At 40.6% G+C, this 21,437-nt stretch overlaps 1 protein-coding gene across 1 annotated transcript; it reads right to left on the bottom strand.

The window, feature by feature from the left end:
* Positions 1 to 5,143: 5,143 nt before the first annotated feature.
* On the bottom strand, positions 5,144 to 20,079 carry LOC113058219 (SH2B adapter protein 2-like). Its single transcript, XM_026225912.1, has 9 exons — positions 19,415 to 20,079; positions 13,974 to 14,865; positions 9,265 to 9,366; positions 9,062 to 9,153; positions 8,864 to 8,970; positions 8,654 to 8,788; positions 8,291 to 8,496; positions 7,125 to 7,296; positions 5,144 to 5,601 (listed from the first exon to the last, which is right to left on the bottom strand). Exons 2-9 carry the CDS (start codon positions 14,832 to 14,834, stop codon positions 5,312 to 5,314), a joined length of 1,965 nt encoding a protein of 654 aa, XP_026081697.1. The 5' UTR covers positions 14,835 to 14,865; positions 19,415 to 20,079; the 3' UTR covers positions 5,144 to 5,311.
* Between the last annotated feature and the right edge of the window lie 1,358 nt (positions 20,080 to 21,437).

The raw sequence follows: 21,437 nt of genomic DNA, 5'->3' as shown, positions 1-21,437 counted from the left end.
CTGTTCACTCAGAAATGAAAATGATCCCATGATTTACTCACCCTGGAGCCATCCTAAGTGTATATGACTGTCTTCTTTCAGATGAATATAACCAGTTGGATCTTTTTCTTACACAAGCGCATTGAGTCGCTTCAGGAGGTCTTTATTAACCCCTGGATTTGTGTGGAGCACTTTTCATGATGGATGGAGGCACTTTTTTGGTCTTCAACATCTGGAAACCCATACCATTATAAAGCTTGAAAGAGACAGGTTAGTTTTTAATTATATTCATCTGAAAGAAGACTGTCATATACATCGAAGGCTCGAGGGTGAGTTAAATCATGTGCTAATGTTGATTTTTGTGTGCGCTATCCCTTTAAGAAGCTTTTCCTTCACTATATAAACCAGTCAGTGTAATCATATAAACTCTCTTCATCCCCCAGACTGCATTTATGATGAAAACCTTTCGTTGTGGTTCTTCATTCACTTTATTCACAGAAATATAAAGTTTAATGTGAAGGTCATCACTTGATACAAAATCTCAAAATGTTCAAAACTCTATTAGCATAAAGGATTGATATAAAAACAAAACTCAGCAGTAGACAACAAATAATGACCAAATAAAACACCAAGGGAAAGATTTATGGAAACTACAAATGGAGCTATAACAATACAGCAGTCATTTTTCAGTTATTAAACCATGATGAAGATAATTGGCACACGTCTGTCGTGGATGGAGGACTTCTGATGAATGAGATTATTCCTTTAAAACAAACCTTAATGTTAGGATATAGAATAACATCTGTGCACAGGAAGAGATGAAGAGATTCTTTACTGGGCTAACTCAGTAAATCAGTCTGAAGGGTCCTTTTGTGTCCCCATGACTTGGTTAGAAAGAGGGTGTCCTTTAGGGTGGTCCATCAAACTGGTTAAAAATGAAAATCTACCTCAAGAACAAGTCCACAAAACTAGATTGATCCAAACAACTTCAAACTATTTTTGTTTTAATTCATTTTTGCAGGTGAAATCCAGGGAATCTACCTATATGAGGGAAAATATTCCCCAACACAGATTTTACAATGTGTTCAACACACCTAGAATGTTTTCATGTTCTGGGAATGTTTTCAGTGGAAAGTTTTATTTTAGTTCCCAGAATGTTCTTTTAAAAGTAAGGATAACATTCTCTAAAACATTCTAAAAATGTCTATTGATAACATTGTTACAACATTATTCTCTAACATTCTTATAAAGCTTCCCATCACACTAGATGTGGACTGACATTGCTCAGAAATCAGATGTTAGTTGAAAGTGAAAACCCAACCTCTGTTTGATGTCAAACTCTAGCGGAAATACTCCAAAAACAGTACTACCTTCTTCACTTATTATAAACCAGATTTATTTCTGACATAAATGTAAAAAAGTTCTTATTGAGATTAACAGAGGTGTTGATGGTTTATTGAAAATAATGGTTTAGTTCGACATCACCATTATGGTGATCAGTACTTAGGCAGTATGTGTCTTTTCAATGTTACTGTTCATTAAGGTGCTGTAATTATATTTGCTACAGCAAAAACAGTGAGAGAAAAATGTCATCAGGTGAAGTTGGTTATTTGCTGGTATTATAAATTTTCTCTTGTAACGGTCTAATCAACTGCTTTTATCCGGAGTCTATCCTGTTATTAATTTATAAGTGACTACAGCAGATGTGTTGAAACTCACAAGATCCTGTATATTTACATCATAATCATTTGAGTCTGTTCTTTTTAAGTTACATTGTAAATGAACCTCTTTGTACACAGAGTGCTTACACACACAGAGACCTCAAGAATTAGTGTAAGAATCTCAACAGCGGTGAAATGCTTCATGCCGCAATGCATTCTGGGTGCCAAAGATGAGTTTTGCATGATGCCTGCTTTAAATTCAGCAGGGTCTCAGGTTGCTGACCTATTGAGTCACTTTCATAAATATTATGCAACTGACACCTTACATTAGATTGTGTGACCAAATCACATATGTGATGACACATTAATCATCAGCTAGCAACCAGTGTCGTCTAATCACATGTTCTCTTGCTGTTTTGGGCTTAATAAAGACTACAGCAGCTAAAGATCAACACTGACAAGTCAAGTGTCAAATTGCACAACTAAAGCCAACACTTACCACCATTATGGTGACATCAAACCAAACTATTACTTTGAAACAGACATCAACATCTAAACATCTGCTTTAATCTTACTTAGAATGTTAGGGGATAATGTTCTAATAATGTTATTAATAAACACTTTTAGAATGTTTTAGAGAACGTTATCCTATCTTTTGAGAGAACGTTCTGGGAACAAAAATAAAACTAGCCGCTAACAACATTGTTAGAACAATCCATGGGAATGTTCTGAGAACATTTTAGAACAAAGCAATTCTAGCAGTGAAGACAGGAACACAGGTTATCTGTGTTAACCAACAGAAAGCTGACTGGTTTGAAAGTGATTGTGGCGTGAGTTTTGATTCATTTCTCTCTACACTATTGACAGAGGTACTTTTTTGCATGCTATAAATCTTGGGAAGGCGCTCCATTAAACGGTGGTTCAAAGGTGTGAGCAGGACCCCATCATCCAGCGTCAGCTCTGTGTCCGTCTGTCGAGCTCCTCACAGTTTGTCAAAGTCATCAAAGCTTGGTCAAGCTGACTCAGAAACTATTACAGCATGATCGAGCGCACCACTAGACCAGCAGGCTTACTCGAGGTTTTCTTCACAGTATAACAAATGTGTTTTTATTTTCCTTTCTTAAAAATTATACAAAAATTCTATATTTTTCTTCAATCTTTTGATGCTTGAGTGAACCCTTATTACAGAATTCACCAAAAAACTAAATCATTTAAATAAACAAAACAAAAGAATGAGTGTGCTCCAGCATAGAGGTCGACCAATAGATGGTTTCTACACAATTTAACCTGTGCAAACTGTGAGTGTGTGTTAACTGTTGGTATGCAGATAAACAAAGACAGATTTTAAACATTTATCCATTTTTCAAACCATGGGGAATTTTAAAAATTGACAGAAGATATGCATACAATAAAGGTTATCAAAAAAAAAAAAAAGATATGTTGCTGGACTTATTCGAAGCGCTTGGTTTTCAATGTTTATGTTATTTGGAGTTCGGTAAACTGTTACTTTCTGATTTGTCTCGGATGTTTCTCAGTACATTTATTTATTTATAATTTAATAATTCCAAGACATTTTCATGATGAAGCGGTTGCTAGGATAAAACAGGAAGTTAGTGCCACACTGTTTAATGTATATGTAGGAAAGTATGTATGACGTTTAATTTACATCAAATGTCAAGATTTTGGTGTCTTTTCAACATCCAGTTGCTCAGGAGGTGATCTGTTTCTCCACTTTATTATCCCACAGTTAACTCAGTATCGGTCGACCTCTGCTGCTGCATTGAGAGGGTTTGTTCATTTAGCCAAATTTATCCAAAACGTCCCCGTAGCAAAGGCTTGAATCTGAAGCTTGACTTATATCTCACAATACAGCTGGAGGATTGGGTGTCACCGAGCTGTTGGGACACAACGAGTTCACATTTATCAACAAATGAGCCAGCTAGAGTAAAGCACATGGCGTTTGGGTCCTGTCACTCATAACAGTTAATCACACATCAGTGAAAGCCCTGACAGCACACAAACCAAAGCCATGAGGAACCGAAACTGCTGTTGTGAGGGTCGGTGATGACCCATGGGGCCGTGCGGAGCATGTACTCAAACAGACACACATTCACAGGCAGCAGGAAACACAACAGAAATCTGAATCAACTCAATCAGGGCTGGACAGGAAGCAGCCAATCAGAGGGTTTGACATCACTTCCTGTGGAGATGGGAGAGAACCTCCTGAAATCTGATCCTCGTCTGCCTTTTTATGTTCCAATGTAAATCAAGTTCACACTAGTTGTAGGGGTCTACAGTGATTCTGATGTTTAAAATCATTTCCTTTAAAGTTGTTCCAAACCCGTGTGAGTTTCTTTCCTCTGTGAAAACACTATGGAAGTCAATGGTTTGGTTCCCAGCATTCCTCAAAACGTCTTCTTCTTGTGTTTAACAGAAGAAAGAAACTCACACAGGTTTGGAACAACTTGAGGAGGAGTAAACATCAGTTTTCATTTTTGGGTGACCTGTCTCTTTAAATAAGACACTCGTCACGTTGATGAAGATCAGGTGATGTTCAGAAGAAAAACATCACACAGAAGTACACAGATGTCCAAGTCATCACAGCCGTTACAACATTGGTCTTCTTTTGCGCTTTTGGCCACCATTGGAAAATTACAGATAAAAAAAATTAATATCACATGTATAACTCAACAGAAACAGTACATCAATGTCCTAAATGACTAATATTACAGTAATGTGTGGCCAAACAGGTGAACATAATTACAATATGAGTAGCATAAAGGTAACGTTGCTAGCCACACGCCTCAGGAACACAGCTGAAGAGCCGAGTGAAGAACTGATGTCGTCCTCAAACCACGCAGATCTCACTGAATCAGGTGCAGACGCATGAGTCCTGATGAAGACTGAAGACTTCCTGCTCAGCTGTACGATGATGTGAGGTGTTTCCTGTCACTGAAACACCTGAAGAAGACATGAACACTGAGCGTCTGACGGACTGAGGGTCGAACACAGCGGCTCTCAGATCATGTGGTGGGACTACACTACTGGTAAAGAGTTTGGAATAAATAATATTGTTCATGTTTTCTGAAAGATGTCTTACCAAGGCTGCGTTTGGTAAATGAAAAAATACAGTAAAACTGGAAAAAAAATACAAGTAGAAACGGTTTTCAAACTGAATACGTCAAGAAAGCCCAGGTTCAAAATAACACGAATGAATTGCTAAACCTTTGAAAAACTACTGTCCATAAGATAGAGGTTTGTGAAAGAGTCTCTTCTGCTCACTAAAGGCTGAATATATTTGATCAAAAACACTAATATAATGAAATATTATTTTATTGTAAATCAGCTGTTTTCTGTGTGAATCTGTGTTAAAGTGTAATGTATTTCTGTGATGCTCCGCTGTATTTTCAGCATCATTCCTCCAGTCTTCAGTGTCACATGATCTTCAGAAATCAGAATAATATGATCATTTACTGCTCAAGAAACATTTCTGATTATCATCAATGTTGAACAGTTGTGCTGCACAATATTTTTATGGAAACTTTGATACATTTAAAAAAAAAGGGATAGAAGAGACTCTTTCAGAAACCCCTGTGGTAAATGAAAGCAGACAGCACAAGGGACAGATCTGCAGTTAGTTAGAGGTGTGACTGGAGCAGATCCTCAGGACATCAGTAGAAGGAGTACTGGTTCTCCACGGCTCGAGTCCGGCGCGTGCCCTCGCTGTCGTGGTAGTCCTCGGCCCCGGCTCCGGCTCCGGCTCCGGCCCCGGGCTCCAGGAGTCTCTCTGCGCTGCTGCTGCGGCCCATCAGTGCTCCTGCGGCCGGCTGAGCCATCGGAGACGAGGACGAGCTCGACGACAGCACTGCGTCCGACAGCTGATGACTTACCTGCGTCGACTCGGCCCAACAGACAGAGGCGTCCCGCGGGGCAGCTGGGACGGGGGGAGGAGACGCCACACCTGTGCAGACCACAGGTCACATCACGCTTCAGAGAGAGAGACTCACACACACACACACACACACACACACACCTGAGGAACACACCTGTGCAGACCACAGGTCACATCACACTTCAGAGAGAGAGACTCAAACACAAACACACACACACACACCTGAGGAACACACCTGTACACACACAGGTCACATCACGCTTCAGACAGAGACTCACGCACACACCTGAGGAACACATCTCACTCATGCACTCCACAATCACATCCACCAAAAACACAACTAACTACATTAGACAAAATAGTCAAGTTATTCTCTGGACTCTGGATCTGGATCTAGTGGTCTACGAGGTGGTTTTCATCCAGAACTGTTATTATGTAATATGTTTAGTATAAGGAACACAGGAATGAAGCTCTCTCAAAACATCGAGCTTTATTCTATAGGGAAATTATTAAATGACACTTCTAACGGTTTTAAAATTAAGACTATTTAAGACCAGATAAAGGATATTTAAGCAATAAATTAAATTGAATGATACGTGAATATGGTCTCTAAATGTTAATGTCTCGTATTAGCAAAAGTAAATAAACACAAGAACAAGGAAGTAACTTTTACTGTACCATCTGACCTCACTGTAAAAAAAGTGATGTGTTCCTCAATATTCACGTCTTGTTTTCCAGTGCAAAAGCCTAAAGATATCTTAAATCAAGATGCTTTTACTTGAGAAGCAACATGAGTTCATTTAAGAAGTCTTGTTTTCTGAGTTTCTGATTAAAACAAGAGCAACTCTGTGCCACCGGGTTCAGAAACTGAGCTTAAAATCAGATGACTTCTGGTTTAAATGCATCGAACTCTAAAAAGTCACTTTATGCCAGGCTTCTCGTCTAAATGGCCGTTCTTTGACCAGAATAAGCTGCAATGTGGACCAGACTCCTGTTCAGCTTGGACAGTCCCTGGAGCTCAGCGATATAACCAGATGATAATGTGCTCTCACGAGTCCTCACAGGTGTGTGTGTGTGTGTGTGTGCGTGTGTGTGTGCGTGCGTGTGTGTGAGCGTGTGTGTGGGTGTTTGTGCGTGCGTGTGAGTGCGTGTGTGTGTGTGTGTGTGCGTGCGTGTGTGTGGGTGTTTGTGCGTGCGTGTGTGTGCGTGCGTGTGTGTGCGTGTGTGTGCGTGTGTGTGAGTGCGTGTGTGTGCGCGTGTGTGTGAGCGTGTGTGTGGGTGTTTGTGCGTGTGTGTGTGTGCGTGTGTGTGCGCGTGTGTGTGTGCGTGCGTGTATGTGAGCGTGTGTGTGGGTGTTTGTGCGTGCGTGTGTGTGCGTGCGTGTGTGTGCGTGTGTGTGCGTGTGTGTGAGCGTGTGTGTGGGTGTTTGTGCGTGCGTGTGAGTGCGTGTGTGTGTGTGCGTGTGTGTGCGCGTGTGTGTGTGCGTGTGTGTGAGTGCGTGTGTGTGCGAGTGTGTGTGTGCGTGTGTGTGCGTGCGTGTGTGTGTGAGTGTGTGTGTGTGTGTGTGTGTGTTTGTGCGTGTGTGTGTGTACCTGAGGCCGAGCGCTGGACCTGAACGTAGGAGCGCAGCGTGATGTCGGTGGAGCCGCTGGACTCGAGTGGGATGGGATGCTCGTGAAAGTGTCGTAACATGTCTGTGACCGTCTGGAACCACAGGTGATGAACGTGACACTGACCGCTGTCGTTCACAGACAACCGCAGGTGCTGCCAAACACACATCATCATCATCATCATCATCATCCTCCTGCTGACTGCCTCCTCATTCACTGATATTACACATACATCTGGACTAATATGGGCTCTATGTCTTCATATTTATATCATTCTTATATAATGTAAACAATTATGACACTAGAAAAAGAGATTTTCTTGTTTCATAGTATAAATATATAAACATTCTCGAATCAAGACGCATTTACAAAAAAAATAAAAAAAAATCATAATTTTGTTAGTTTTTGCTTAAAACAAGAAAAACATATCTGCCAATGGGGCGTGAAAAATAATCCTGTTTCCCCTTAAATTAAAATAGTTTCTTACTCCATGGGCAGATTTCTTTTATTGTTTTGAGCAAAAACTATCAAACTGAAAAAAAAAAAAAAGTCATAGATATTTGTAATCTGAAACAAGACAACAATGTGAAGTACGGAAAAATTATTTTTTGCAGTGCGAGGAGAAACATATACAGTACACAAACACGCATATAAATACATACACATATTTACATATGAGACCCTGGACCACAAAACACGTCATAAGGGTCCATTTTTCCAAATTGAGATTTATACATTGATGTGTGGTTTGTTCGGAGGACAATATTTGTCTGAGATACAACTATTATAAATCTGGAATCTGAGGGAGCAGAAAAATCTAAATATTGAGAAAATCATCTTTGAAGTTGTTCAAATTAAGTTCTTAGCAATGCATATTACTAATCAGAAATGAAGTTTTGATATATTTACAGTAGGAGATTACTAAATATCTTCATGGAACAAGATCTTTACTTAATATCCTAATGATCTTTGGCATGAAAGAAAAATCTATAATTTTTACCCATACAATGTTTTTTTGTCTATTTCTACAAATATGTATGGATATTCTCCAGTACACTGCATCTATGTGAGTCTGGTTCAGGACAGTCCTGAAGAGCAGCACGTCTCCTGCAGGACGAGGTCTGCTCAGACGCCAGGAGCGCGCTCACCTTGGCTTTGCCCTGGAAGTTGAAGGTGAGGACGTATTCTCCGGGACGCGTCTCGCTCTGACGGATCACAAACAGACCGTGACTCTGTGCCCCGCCGGCGAGGACCAGCTGGGCCGCCCGCACCCGAGACAGCGTCCCGTGGAACCATGGGTAACCCGCCAAACTGGGGTCTCCGTCCGCTTCCCCTGGAGTCTCACCTGGGCTTCCTAAACAACAGGAGCAGGGTGAATGGTGTGTGTGTGTGTGTGTGTGTAGATGTGTAGATGGGATAATAATGAGTAAAAATCACGAAACCAGAAGTTTCCGATCCAAAACTCTGAAGTCTTTGCTCTTTAACATGAACGTAATTGAGTTCTGATGTACCTGATGATGTGCTGGTGTCCTGGGGCTCTGGCGACCGCAGGAAGTGCTCCAGCGGGACGTGTGAGGGGTGCTGGGTGACGGGCGGCTCCTGATCAGCAGCCACAGAGCACAGCCGCTCAGACCCCCGATGTGACCCTGAGCACATCCACAGCGTTAGGACACACACACACACACACACAGAAGACTGCAGGCATCGGAGCAGCTCCGTACCGTCACACAGGAGCTCACAGCTGCAGGAGGACACCAGCGAGAGAGAGACGTCTCTGTGCGGCTGACTGTGAGCACACGACGCCAGCTCGATGTCATCCCCGCTGTCCCTGAAACACACACACACACACACACACACACAGGTGTTCCATGATGCTGCTGATGTGTTGTGACCGTGTTTCCTCAGCAGACGAGTCTCACCCGGGGTCAATGCAGTCCTGGATGTCTGCCACCCACGAGTTCTTCTGCAGAGAGTCGATGGTCTCCAGAATGTATTCGGCTCCATTCTCTACCTGCGATGGACCACACAACACCAGTCTGAACTGACAGCTCTGATCCACAGCCACTCGCTAACATCGCTAACTCAAAGACAAGTCAGATGTGTGAGCATACATATCTAATACCTTGAGCACGAAGGTGTTGTCTTTGTCGGGCATCTCTAGAGGCATGGTGGTCCTCACCTCCACGATCGCAGACAGAGGGATGCTCACTTTGGGTTTAGATGACTACAAACACAAGTCAATGCCATTCACGTATGCATCATATACAACACCAAATTGACTGAGTGCTGTGTGGCTCTGCAGCGCTCAACAATAAGGACTGTGTATTTACATTCATTCATTTAGCAGACGCTTTTATCTACTTACAGATGACAGTGGAAGCAAATCAAAAACAACAAAACAGCAATGATATATAAGTGCTATAACAAGTCTCAGTTAGATTAACACAGTACACTCAGCAAGGGCTTAATAAATAAATATATATATATATATATATATATATATATATATATATATATATATATATATATTTAAAGAAAACAAAATAGAAAACAGATTAGCAAAAAAAAAAAAAAAATAGCGCAAGCCAGTGTTAAAGGTCTTTTTTGCTTTTGTTAATTGCATAATAAATAAAAATACAACTGACAGAATACAAAACGATTAGCATGCAAATATTGTGTGTGTGTGTATATATATATATATATATATATATATATATATATATATATATATATATGCTGACAGTATATTAATCTTTTAATTAAACACATTTTTTTTCTGTATTTACATCGCTATTAATAGCATCCTACATTGTTATAGTTTGACACTGAATCTCTAAATGACTGAAGAAATGACAAAGATTATATATTTGAATTATGTGTTTAATGGCATCTTTTTATTTATTAATGATGGCCGGTATCATTGATACCAATACTGCTAATGTCTCTATTAATTGCAATATTGGCCATTCAAAATTACAGTCTTACTAAAAGACATTATTTTAAACAACTAACAGGCTTTGAGAAATATAATGGAGTTATTATAATGCAATTATGCATTGAATAAATTGACTAAATGTAATATCTCATAGCTTGTTTCAAGCAACAAAAGTGAATCGAGCAGTAAGAGATTTGTTTCTCACTGATTTCCATCAGTAACAGACTGCAGCAGGGTTCACTTCAGAAGCAGCGCTGTCTCTTTAAAACCTGACACACATCCCATTTCCTCACAGCTCATATAGGACTTCTTAACTAATGTAAGACTGCTTACTTGGCACAAATGGGCATTTTGGCATAATTTTGTGTGTTTTTGTTGGCAAAAGAGAACACAATGTGCTACTGTCATGCTGTCTGAAGAGGCTTATACATACATACAGTACAGACCAACAGTTTGGAATCAGCACAATTTACATAATAAATATAATTGCAAGTCATAAAAACAGATGCACATGATCAGCAGAAGACAGTGTGTATGTACACTGGACCGTAACTCGGTCTATAGTCTTGTTTAAAAGGAAAGGGGATGTTGCTCTGAAAACATCAGAGTGAAACTGATGACTGAAGCTGAAGTCTCTCATGTGCTTTCGCCTGCATTATTTGTTCAGGGGATCTCACTTACGGTCATTATAATGTGCTTTATTCGTTTCTGAGCGCTGTGGGGACACATGAAGACAGACTGGAGCTTAGCTCGGATGTTTTTGTTGTTGTTAGCGTGGATATTTTTACCCTGTCTTTAGTTTGTTCCGGAAAAGGAAGTCATTAGCACTGTCTTGAGGGACCCAAATCGCTCTGAGATAGGCTTCCCAAAATCTCTCTAAACCTTTCTGAAGCTAAACCAAAATGCGGAACAGGATTTTTTAAGAGGCCGGATCTGACTCATTTTTAATGAGGAAAACATTGCTACGAACATATGTCCGGTTCATCTGTTCCTAGTGAAATCACTTCATGTGTGAAGCTACACTAGACTAACTCAATCTACTCAAATAACTACTCATGAACCACAACGTTTGTCCTCGAGTGGAGTCAAACACCAAATGACAAATGATGAAAAGTAGACTGGCAAATATCACATTTTGAGGTCCTGTTCGCTGGAAAAGCAGTTCCACTAACAATACTTCTGGCAGAGAGACCACAGAAGGTTTTATTTTTTATCAGTTTATCAGTCAATCAGCACATCAAAGGAAAAACTCCTGCATCTCAGGAAGTTCCAGACTTAAACACACACCAAACAAATACGGCTGTCCAATCAGACGGCTTCTTCATGGGAAAGTGGAGGTCTCAGCCTTGTCTTTTAGTCAGAGGTCTGGCGACATGAGAGTAGACTAAAAACCAACCAATTCCTAAACCTAAACCTAAACCAGTGGTTCTCAGTGTTTGTGTACGATGCTAAAAGATCAGCTTCCCAAAATCTATTTTTTTCCAACATGTAAATAGCCCTAAACAATGCTTATCAGAGGAAAGAAAGAAAAAAACAACATATTTTTGAGTTGTTAATAAAGAAATTTAAATTGTAGCCTACATGGTTAATTGTGCAATTACATAAATTGAATGTTAAGATAATACTGATCATGTTCTATTCTGTAATGTTAACAGAAATCAGACACTGTCAAAGTAAAAAGGTTGCATTTTATACATGCATCAGCCTTCCAGTGTCAGTCCCTTATGAAAATGAACCATGGTTTTACTAAAGTGACCATAGTTCAATTCTAGTATTTGTAGATTTGAATCACGTGTAAACAAAAATCACATTTGAACCATTTGTAAAAAAAAGAAAAGAAAACAACAACTAATAAGTTAAGCCGTATTGAATGTTAAAATGTGTTTTAAACGTAAAATCAAGTGGTTATCATTACCCATGATTTAAAAGTTTAGTTCCGAGATATCGTATCGGTATCAATGATACTGGCCTTTAAAAGCATCGGTATCGTACCGGAAACAAAGTACGTGTCACCTTTCAAAGGAGACCAAAACCATGCATATACTCCAAAGGGTTCAAGAACATCATGCCATTTACTTTTAATGTGTTTAGGCTATTTTTTACAGGAATGCTTAGAGTGTGACGGTCAAGCTCCTAAAAGAAGATAAAAGAACCATTAAAGTAGTTAATATGATTCTTGAGCATTATTCAGAGCCTTCTGAATTAATATGATTGCTTTACATGACAAACAAACCATAGTTTAAGTCAAAATCTTGTCCTCTCTTATCTGAATGTGTCAAACACGTGAGAACGTTTGTGAGCAGCATTCATAAAGGAGAAGAAACCACATGCACAAACCTTGATGGTTCTCGCATCTATCATCAACTTGAATGCAGAAAGTGAACAAGTTTTGAGCACTAGAGAAGAACCACAGCATCACAGGCTGAATTGCTGTATGATAGGGCAGAAACTCTTATTCCAGATGTAAAGCTCTTCAGGAAGTGGTGAAAACAGCTGAGCTCATCACTGGCTTTACAGCTTTTTTTACCGAGCACGCTGTTTGAGTGAGACACACACTCCACCTGGCTGTGTCATTACCGTACCGTTGCATCCAAACACAGACAGCTAGACTGGCAAACAGCTTTTATTTTCAAGCCATCAGACTACCGTATTTTTCGGACTATAAATCGCACCTGAGTTTAAGTCGCATCAGTCAAAAAATACGCCATGATGAGGATAAAAACATATATAAGTTTGGACTATAAGTCGCATTTATTTAGACCAAAGAACCAAGAGAAAACATTACCGTCCATTACCATTACCGTATGTGTTCAGTGTAGACTACAGGAGCACTGAGCAGCATAGAGCGCCCTCTGGCGGCTGGAGACGGTAATGTTTTCTCTTGGTTCTTTTCTCTTGGTTCATTTCTCTCGGTTCATGTCAAATTAATTTTGATAAATAAGTCGCACCTGACTATTTGTCGAAGGACCAGCCAAACTATCAAAAAAAGTGTGACTTATAGTCCGGAAAATACGGTACTTATCAACCAACAGCTCTTCATCCACCACAGGAACACTATAACTGCCACCTCCGCACACTTAGACTCTCACTAATATATATATATTTTTGTTGTTAGCATGTTACTTTTACTAAGCCAATGGTTCCCAATTTTGGTCCTGGAGAACCCCCAACACTGCACATTTTGAATGGCTCTCTTATTTCAGTGTTTGGGGTTCTCCAGGACCAGGATTGGGAACCACTGTACTCTAGGTCATTGCCCACCTCTGTTCTTTTTCACCTGTTATAGACCGCTTCATCCAAACCAGCGGTTTTCAAACTTGCTCCTGGAGAGCTACCATCCTGCAGACTTTAGCTCCTACACACCTGCTCTGAAAAGAGCGTTTTTTGACAGGGTAAAACAAGAGTTTTTAACACTACCGTTCAGAAATTTTAACCAAAATATGTTACAGACTTTTCACTAAGACACTAAAGAATCATAACAGCTTGTGGAACATGGGCATCCGATTACCCCTTTAAGTCACGTAAGTCACTGTGAAATTATTCCAAAAATCAACAAGTGTGTGGCGTTGTGGTCGGGGCGAATCATCTAGTGTGTGCATTAAGAGGATTAAAATGTTTAAAATCGGTTAAAACGGTCATAATATCTGTGGTCTAGTTTAAAAATGGATTAAGATTTGAAAATTGTCTGGTGTGTCCCAGACCTATGTCTAGTTCCAACCTTTTCAGTTCATCCTGAACACCTTGATTACCTGGTGTTGATAAGGGTTGGAGCCTAACTCTATAGGACAGTGGGTCTCCAGGAGCAGGGCTGAAGGGCTCTGCTGTTTAAGAATAATCAGTTTTTCTTCCCATAACCCACAGACTGTCATAAGAGTTTAATCAGAGTGCAGTTCTACCTTTGGTGGAACGTAGAACTCCAGCTGGAACTTCTCTCCTGCGTCCACTTGTGCAGCGGTCTTCCTCAACAGCAGCCTGCATTTCTGCCACTGCGCCGCCCCCACACAGTTATTGTCATCAGCCACCATGTATCTGAGCGCACCCTCCCTCTGGATCTCCAACAGCTCTGCTTTATGGCCCTGAGAGCCCCGCGGGAGCCGCAGCTTCTGGCTCCAGTGTTCGGACCCCATGGCCTCGGGTCCATTGGTCCTCCTGGAGCTCCCCAAGGGGTCTGGTTCTGGAGAGGCCCTGCGGTGCCAGATCTCCTTCACCCCGTCCACCACGCTCAGACTCATGTTTCGGAGCGAAAAGCCCTTCTTGAAACGAGCCTTACGTCGTCCCAATGACACATCCTCCGAACTCCTGGATTGGCTCACAGTTGACATCTTATGGGTGGGGGTCTGCTGTTCCTGTCCACTGGCTCCGCCCCCTCCACTGTCCATGCTATCCAGTGATTCGCTTGAGGCCCCCACGTCTTTCCGCCGATGGTAGAGGTCGTGGCTGAGGGGCAGCGTGCAGCTCTGTATGCCCACAAAGGGCACGATGCTGTACTTCAGAGCGGAGGAGTCTCCCAGAGACCCGGGACCTTGGACTTGGTCGAGGGCGGTGGAGAAGCAGGTCAGAAAGTGTTGAGCAAAGTGTTGCGAGAAATTGGCATCAGCACCAGGTGAGTCGTAGCATGGGTTCTCGCTGATGAATCGCCGGAACTTGTAGGCAAAATCAGCGGCGGAAGCTCGAGCGTGAAGCTCACAGAACTCCTTCCAGTCGGGCAGCGTGCAGGAGGAGTGCTCCGGGCTGCTGGGAGCCCCGTCACCATTCATTACTAGGCCATGCCAATGCCCTGGCAAACCACTGACACACAGAGAGAGAGAGAGAGAGAGAGAGAGAGAGAGACAGGTCAGTAAGCAAAATCTAAAGGGTGAAGCAAAATGGATCAATTGACCCTTTTTATTCATCCCATGTGGCACATACTGGATATGACCCATGAACATGGAATCAAGAAAAAAAGTGTGTGGATTCCGTTATTCTAAGTAGGGATGCACCGGTTGACCGGCCATAAATCGGAACCGGTTTTTGGTCTTCCTTAATCGTTCGCTATGTGATTTGTGTGGAAGTATTTGGAAATCTGTGCGCAGGACACGGGCAGCCGTTCAGCATTGGAAATGCAGAGCTACATGTCTGAGGCACAGATAGCAGGAAGCGATCAGCCGTTGGTGTACTGCCGCACAAATAAGAGTCCCTTTTCTGCGCACTAAAGCTGCGCGAGCGTATACTGTGCCGGTCCGAGCCCTGAACACGAGTAGACCGTGTGTTCAGATCAACTTCTCACGAGTTGGATGAGAAACAAAACGGACTAAACTGTGATGAAACTTTTTTTTTTTTTCTTTGTAAAGTGGAACTTGCGTACACGTTTGAAAAGCCAGAAGTAAACGACAGTTGATTATTTTTATTTTACCTTAAAATTACATCGACTTAATTTGATTTAAAAGTCACCTGCTGTAGCACACTGAGAAAAAGTGTTTCATTCATCCAATTAAAAAATTTAGGGTAATGATTCACATCTATATTTTTTTACTTGAGAGAATATTTATTTTCATTGCCTCAAGTGAAAAAAATATAGATGTGAATCATTACCCTATTTTTTTTTTTTTTTATTGGATGAATGAAAACACTTTGCATCTTTATTTTATTCACACCAACATTATTTGATTTTATCATTTTGGAATAATCTATTTATATAGCATACTTTTATTTAGTCTGTAAATAAAGACACTGGTCATTACCTTTTTTTTATTTAAAACCAAATTTAAAAACTAAAATACTGAATGCTGATCAAGAAGCATCTTATTGAATGTGTGTTGATTGTGTTGTTTGTAGAACTATGCAGTTATTGCCTTTAATTTCACATGTTACAGTTAATCTTTTAATTTAAGGCCAGTTCTCTGTAGTTTCAACCCAATTCAAAAACAAAAGCTAAATGCTGATGTCTGTAATGTAGCTGTTAATTTCAGATGGTTATGGTAATTGTTTTCAATAGCCAAAAGCCAGTTTGGCCTATTAAATACCAAATAAACATCTTGTTTATGCACACTTTCCTTCTTTCTTGTTTGTTGCTTAAAGATAAAAAATAAATTAAAAAGATCAGAAATCGGTATCGGAATTGGCCAGTTTGTTTGTAAAAAATTGGTATCGGAATCGTCCATGAAAAATCATGATGGGTGCATCCCTAATTCTAAGAACGGTTTCAGGACTCATGCATTTATTTCCATGTTTGGAAATAAATCTGATATGACTCAGATATGTGTTTTTCTGTTGGATATTTCCAACAGAAAATCAACTCATGTGGACACTTTTGCCAAAGCACAGTGTTGCCAATTCTGCGGTTTTACTACAGAAATGGGTTACTTTTACACTGTTGATTGTTTTTCAGTCCACATATTAAAGTAACCCCCCCCCCCCCCCCTCGATGGAGGGGCACACTTGTCAGTGGGGAATTTTTTTTTAATAGTAATATTTAATAGGATAGTTTTAAATAACAATTGGGCTAGTTTTGTTTCACAGACCTGGCAATCTGTCAGTATGGGTCACTTTTGAGAGAAAATATCCTTGTTGTCCAAATAATTGAATATAGTCAAAAACAAATCCAAATTAGCCATCAAGAACTGCAGTGTAAATGTGGCCAAAGTGTCATTCAGACTGGCATTGCCTCACAAACGTCTCAGCCAAGTCAGTCGATTTGGAAAGCAACCTCCAAAAAACACAAGTTGGTGGGGTTGAGTGGGGGGGGGGGGGGGGGTTGCTTCTGAGAAAATCAGTCTCATCAAGTATTAGATTTAAGCAGCCCAAACAAACTGCAAGTTTGCAAATTAGTATTCCTCATTTCCTCATACTGATTGTATTTTGCTCAAAACTTACAATTGAGAAGGCTTTGCTAAATTTCCATACTACTCTTTTACATTAGTTTTTTTTTCAACTCCCATTCTACAAAATTTCCCAAATCTTAACAAACCTTCGCTCTGCTGATATTCAGCCCAAATTTAATAAAAGATTTTCAAAAGACTGTTTTAGAAAAATGGCAATAGTTTGGTGCACTGCAATGAAACCCTGCTCTGAAGGTAAGTCTGGGAACATCGCCACCTACTAGTTAAGACTATAACAAACACTACAGCAGATGTCCGAATTTATTTAGAATAGATTATGTGTGTGTCTTAAAGAACATTTCATCATTATTGTGCAATCAAATGTGAGCATGATAGTTATGAAAAAAGGCATAAACACACACATGCACGTCTAATATATGCATGGTGGGAATTTGTATGAAAGCCAATTTGTGGTTTTGAAATGCAAACTTACATTTACAATAAACATTAAAAATGACCATCAGTCACCACAACAAGAGAATCACATTTCATTACATTAACTAATTCAGTGAACAAAGCCTAAGCATAATAACATGAACATAAGATCCATTACATTTAAATATATGACTGCCATAGCTGCACTGATCAAAAACACAATTTATCATCTTAGATTTTTAAAGAAAATACATTGTCTTTTTAAACAATATACAAAACACCCATTTCTACATGAGGTGCATGCAACACTTACTCAACATATATGTTGTAAATGTTGTGGCATAAACAAACAAGAGAAGCAGAACACAAAACGTCAGGAGACTGAAACTACTGCAAGATTAACCACGTTAAGCAGACCACAAGCGCTCTGCCACAGCACCGTCAGGAGAAGGACACAAGTGCCCTAAAACAGCGACAGACAGAGCGAAGAGTGCACAGTGAGATTACTGTCAAATACAAGAAAACTAACTTTGCACAATTAATCACTTTTCAGACACACAGCAGTCTCTTCTCTCTGGACAGAGGACTTATTTTAATGTAGAGAATGACACGGAGTGCAGAGACACACAGACCAGCATCTGTCTGGAAATAATAAATCAAATCAGAGCCTTTCACTGAACACGTGACATTAAGACAAGAGTGTTACACCAGATCAGTACAACACAGTGACCTCCACAAACACTGGCACGCTTGGAAAGATATGAGCAAAACATGCTTCTGGTGTTTATCTCCTTCGAAATATTGACAAAAATCTAAGCTTTAATTAAAACGGGCTTCTTCCAGCTCCACTTGATTGTGAACTCATCAACACTGTTACTGTGTCCTGATGTAGAGCCTGGTGAAGTGTGACGGCCTGCTTACACGTGTTATAAACAGAATTTATTTCAGTTACATTTCTACTCATTAGAACGTGTCACACATATTTTAAAGAATTTTGTTCATTGGTTCCATGTTCATTTATTTTTTTATAATTTTACTTTTAACTAAAGGTTATATTTTTGTGAAAAACTACGACGACAGAGTCTGTTTTGCCCAGGGTGGCGATATTAGTGAATTACAGATAATTTAATATAAGTTATACATAAAATATCATTATACACACACACTTACTCATATTTGCAGCACAGATGAAAAAATACACACAAATGTAAAAGAGAGTGAAGATATACTATAACTAACCTTTCTCCAATATATAGACAGGTTGATTTTTTAAATCTATTGAGGTGTTGTGCTTCACATTTTGAATCACATTATTTTAATTTTCAATGTTTTAACTCACATTCACTTTTCCACATACTGTAGTTCTGTCCCAAGTGTGTTCACTGATTTACTTTCTCTGAATGAACATTAAGACAATTAGGAATTGAACGATTTCATTCACCATTATATATTTGTATAATTCTTGTATCATGCTGTTTTACTCTGTGCTCATATTATTTGAGAGACTCGTTTATTAGAAGCATGTTTGTTATAATTTATTGTCAACCCAATTTTTTAAGTGAACTGCATAAACTAAAAATGGAGGGGGGAAAGTAACCAGTTACAGCATCTCATGTACACATTTCCATTGCACATTAATATCCATGAACCCAATATCTCGATGCTGTTGAAGCGTGCTCGTTTGTAATGGTTTTATGCTCGGGCCCCTGCGCGCGCGCGCGTGCGTGTGTGTACAGAAAGCTGCTGGGGGTTTATGCATGTGTGCACACATGCGTGCGTCATTTGATTATTTCAGCTTCTCTGTTATTGGGTGGGTGGTACATGATGCTGTGAATCTCTGTGAATGAAGCCGGTGCACGAGGCCTGAATCAATAACACACACACGCGCGCGCGCGCTTGCATCGATAGAAAACACTGATGATGACCATCACTGAACCAGCGACTTGACCCATATTATGCTTTAATCATCAGTCCCCGCACATGCGAAGGTCTTAAACACAGATAAACACATGCGAACGCGTACATGTAGGTAAAGCGGCGCGTAATGAATGAGAGCGAAGGGCCGTTCATTCAGGACGCGAGCGCGCGCCCCTAATTCATCTCACCTCCGATAAATGCGTCACTGCATCTGATGCCAGAGCTGTTACTCCAGATCCATCGACAGAGGTGTGTGGAGGAGTCCAGCGCATCGCATCGCTGTATGGTCCATAAGTGAGCAGGACAGAGACTGATACATGACGCGCGCGCATCTATTCTCCAGGCAATGCAGCTGCTCTTAAAGGGAGCGCGGCGCGATTTCCGATTGGTCCTTAAATGGGCCACGTCATGAAGTCATCGGTCAGCACTGAGTGAAGGTGATACAGAGCATCCTCCTCCTCCTCCATCAAGATGAAATCTGGCTGGGATCGGATCACATGAGAGGAAATACACACCGCTGCTGTGTGTTCATGGAGATGCTTTGGTGTAGTAGCTTGTGTGTACTGCATACTATACTGCATACACAGTTTATGTACAGCCATTGCTCCTGTTTATATATCAGCAAGAGCCCCCCACCCCGCCCCAGCCGCTGTTCTCTTTTTGGAAAACTAAAATATGGCCACCCTAATCTAAATGCTTTAAGAGCATTTTCACATATAGTACACTTGAAATGACCTTTTTTTTTGGTTGTTGGAGTGCTCAAATGAGCTAGATGTGAAAACAGCTGAAGTATCATGCATGCTTCTGTCTAAACCGATTAGATATTCAGATATCACACATACACGTTACAGTCTGTGCTGGATTTCAGGTGCACCGTGATGAAGTACATTCACTTGAGCACTGACACTTTTTGAGTATCTGTACTTTACTTCAGTATTATTTTTTTTACTGTACTACATTTGAAAGATAAATATTGTATTTTTCACTCCACCAAATTTCTATCAAGGTTCTCGAAGTAGAAATTCAAATTTGGGTTTTGAAATTCAATTTTGTTTTCTCATATAAACATGTGAATAGATTTCCCAGCATTTTTTGAGCACTGACTTTTTTCATTTCTCTCTCTCTATATATATATTACATTCTAAAAGCTCTTCATTCCACAGATATACAAGCTAGTCTTCAGTATGTTTAATATATTTTAAGTTGGTTCAGAAGCATAAGGTGCAAAGGACTGTGGGAGGAGAGCGGATCCACACTCATGAAGAGTCTTACTCTAGACACGTGCTATTCTCATCAAACACCGTTTCATGGGAACGTCCTCAGCGTCTCAAACACACATCTGCTACTTGCTTTAAACAATACTCGAGCAGTGTCTGTCCATCCTCCAGCCTGTACTGTACTCATTCTCAGGAGAAATGCCTTCTGGGAGATTCATTTCAGAAACCAGGCAGCCAAGTCAAATAACAGAAGCGCTGTGGATCATGGCAGAAAGACAAACCCTTCTGAACGTGTGGACTGAGGCGAGCATGAAGCACAGCAGCAGTCAGTGCATTCAGATTGATTCAGAGCACGTTAAACAGCGAATGCATGTGTTTAAACATGATTCTGACTGAGCTCAGTGTTCTTGTTAATACACTGATTCTCTAAAGTAGCTGGTGAATACTGTGGTACATGAATACACTAATCATCATCAGTGGATTTGACATCAAGCATGCTGCAGGCTCAGGGAGTCACAAACAAATACAGATATGAAGAAGTACGCAGCTCAGATTAAACACGCAAGCAGCTCTCTCGCATCAGCGCATCGGACGCTCTGATTGGCCGAGTCCGGTCACATGGGCTGAGAGCTCAAACAGACGATGTCACAGGAAATCAGGCAGGCCGAAGTGATGATGCATCGACGGCTCGGTGCTGACAGCATGCTGGGAAACGCAGGAGCAGAGGTCACGGGGTCAGCTGAAACCAGGAGCCGCACTGATGCTGCAGCTTCACTAATGAAGTGCTTCTGAAACACACCGTCTCTCGCAGACAAATAACACAGTCAGACTGCACAGAAAGCATCTGGAGAAGATCTCATGTTCAGATCTGGCTCTGGTAAAGCTCTCACACTCATGTGGAGCAGAATGAACTGCTGAGAGTCTGGACTCATTAAGAGCCGTCAGATGAATTATTCAAGCACACAACACCCGCTGGAGGAGACGGCTTTGTTTC

This window comes from Carassius auratus, chromosome 40, assembly GCF_003368295.1.
Source record: "Carassius auratus strain Wakin chromosome 40, ASM336829v1, whole genome shotgun sequence".
NCBI classification, from domain to species: Eukaryota; Metazoa; Chordata; class Actinopteri; order Cypriniformes; family Cyprinidae; genus Carassius; species Carassius auratus.
Note: the sequence above shows the minus strand (reverse complement) of the source record. Positions and strands in the feature narration are given on the sequence as shown.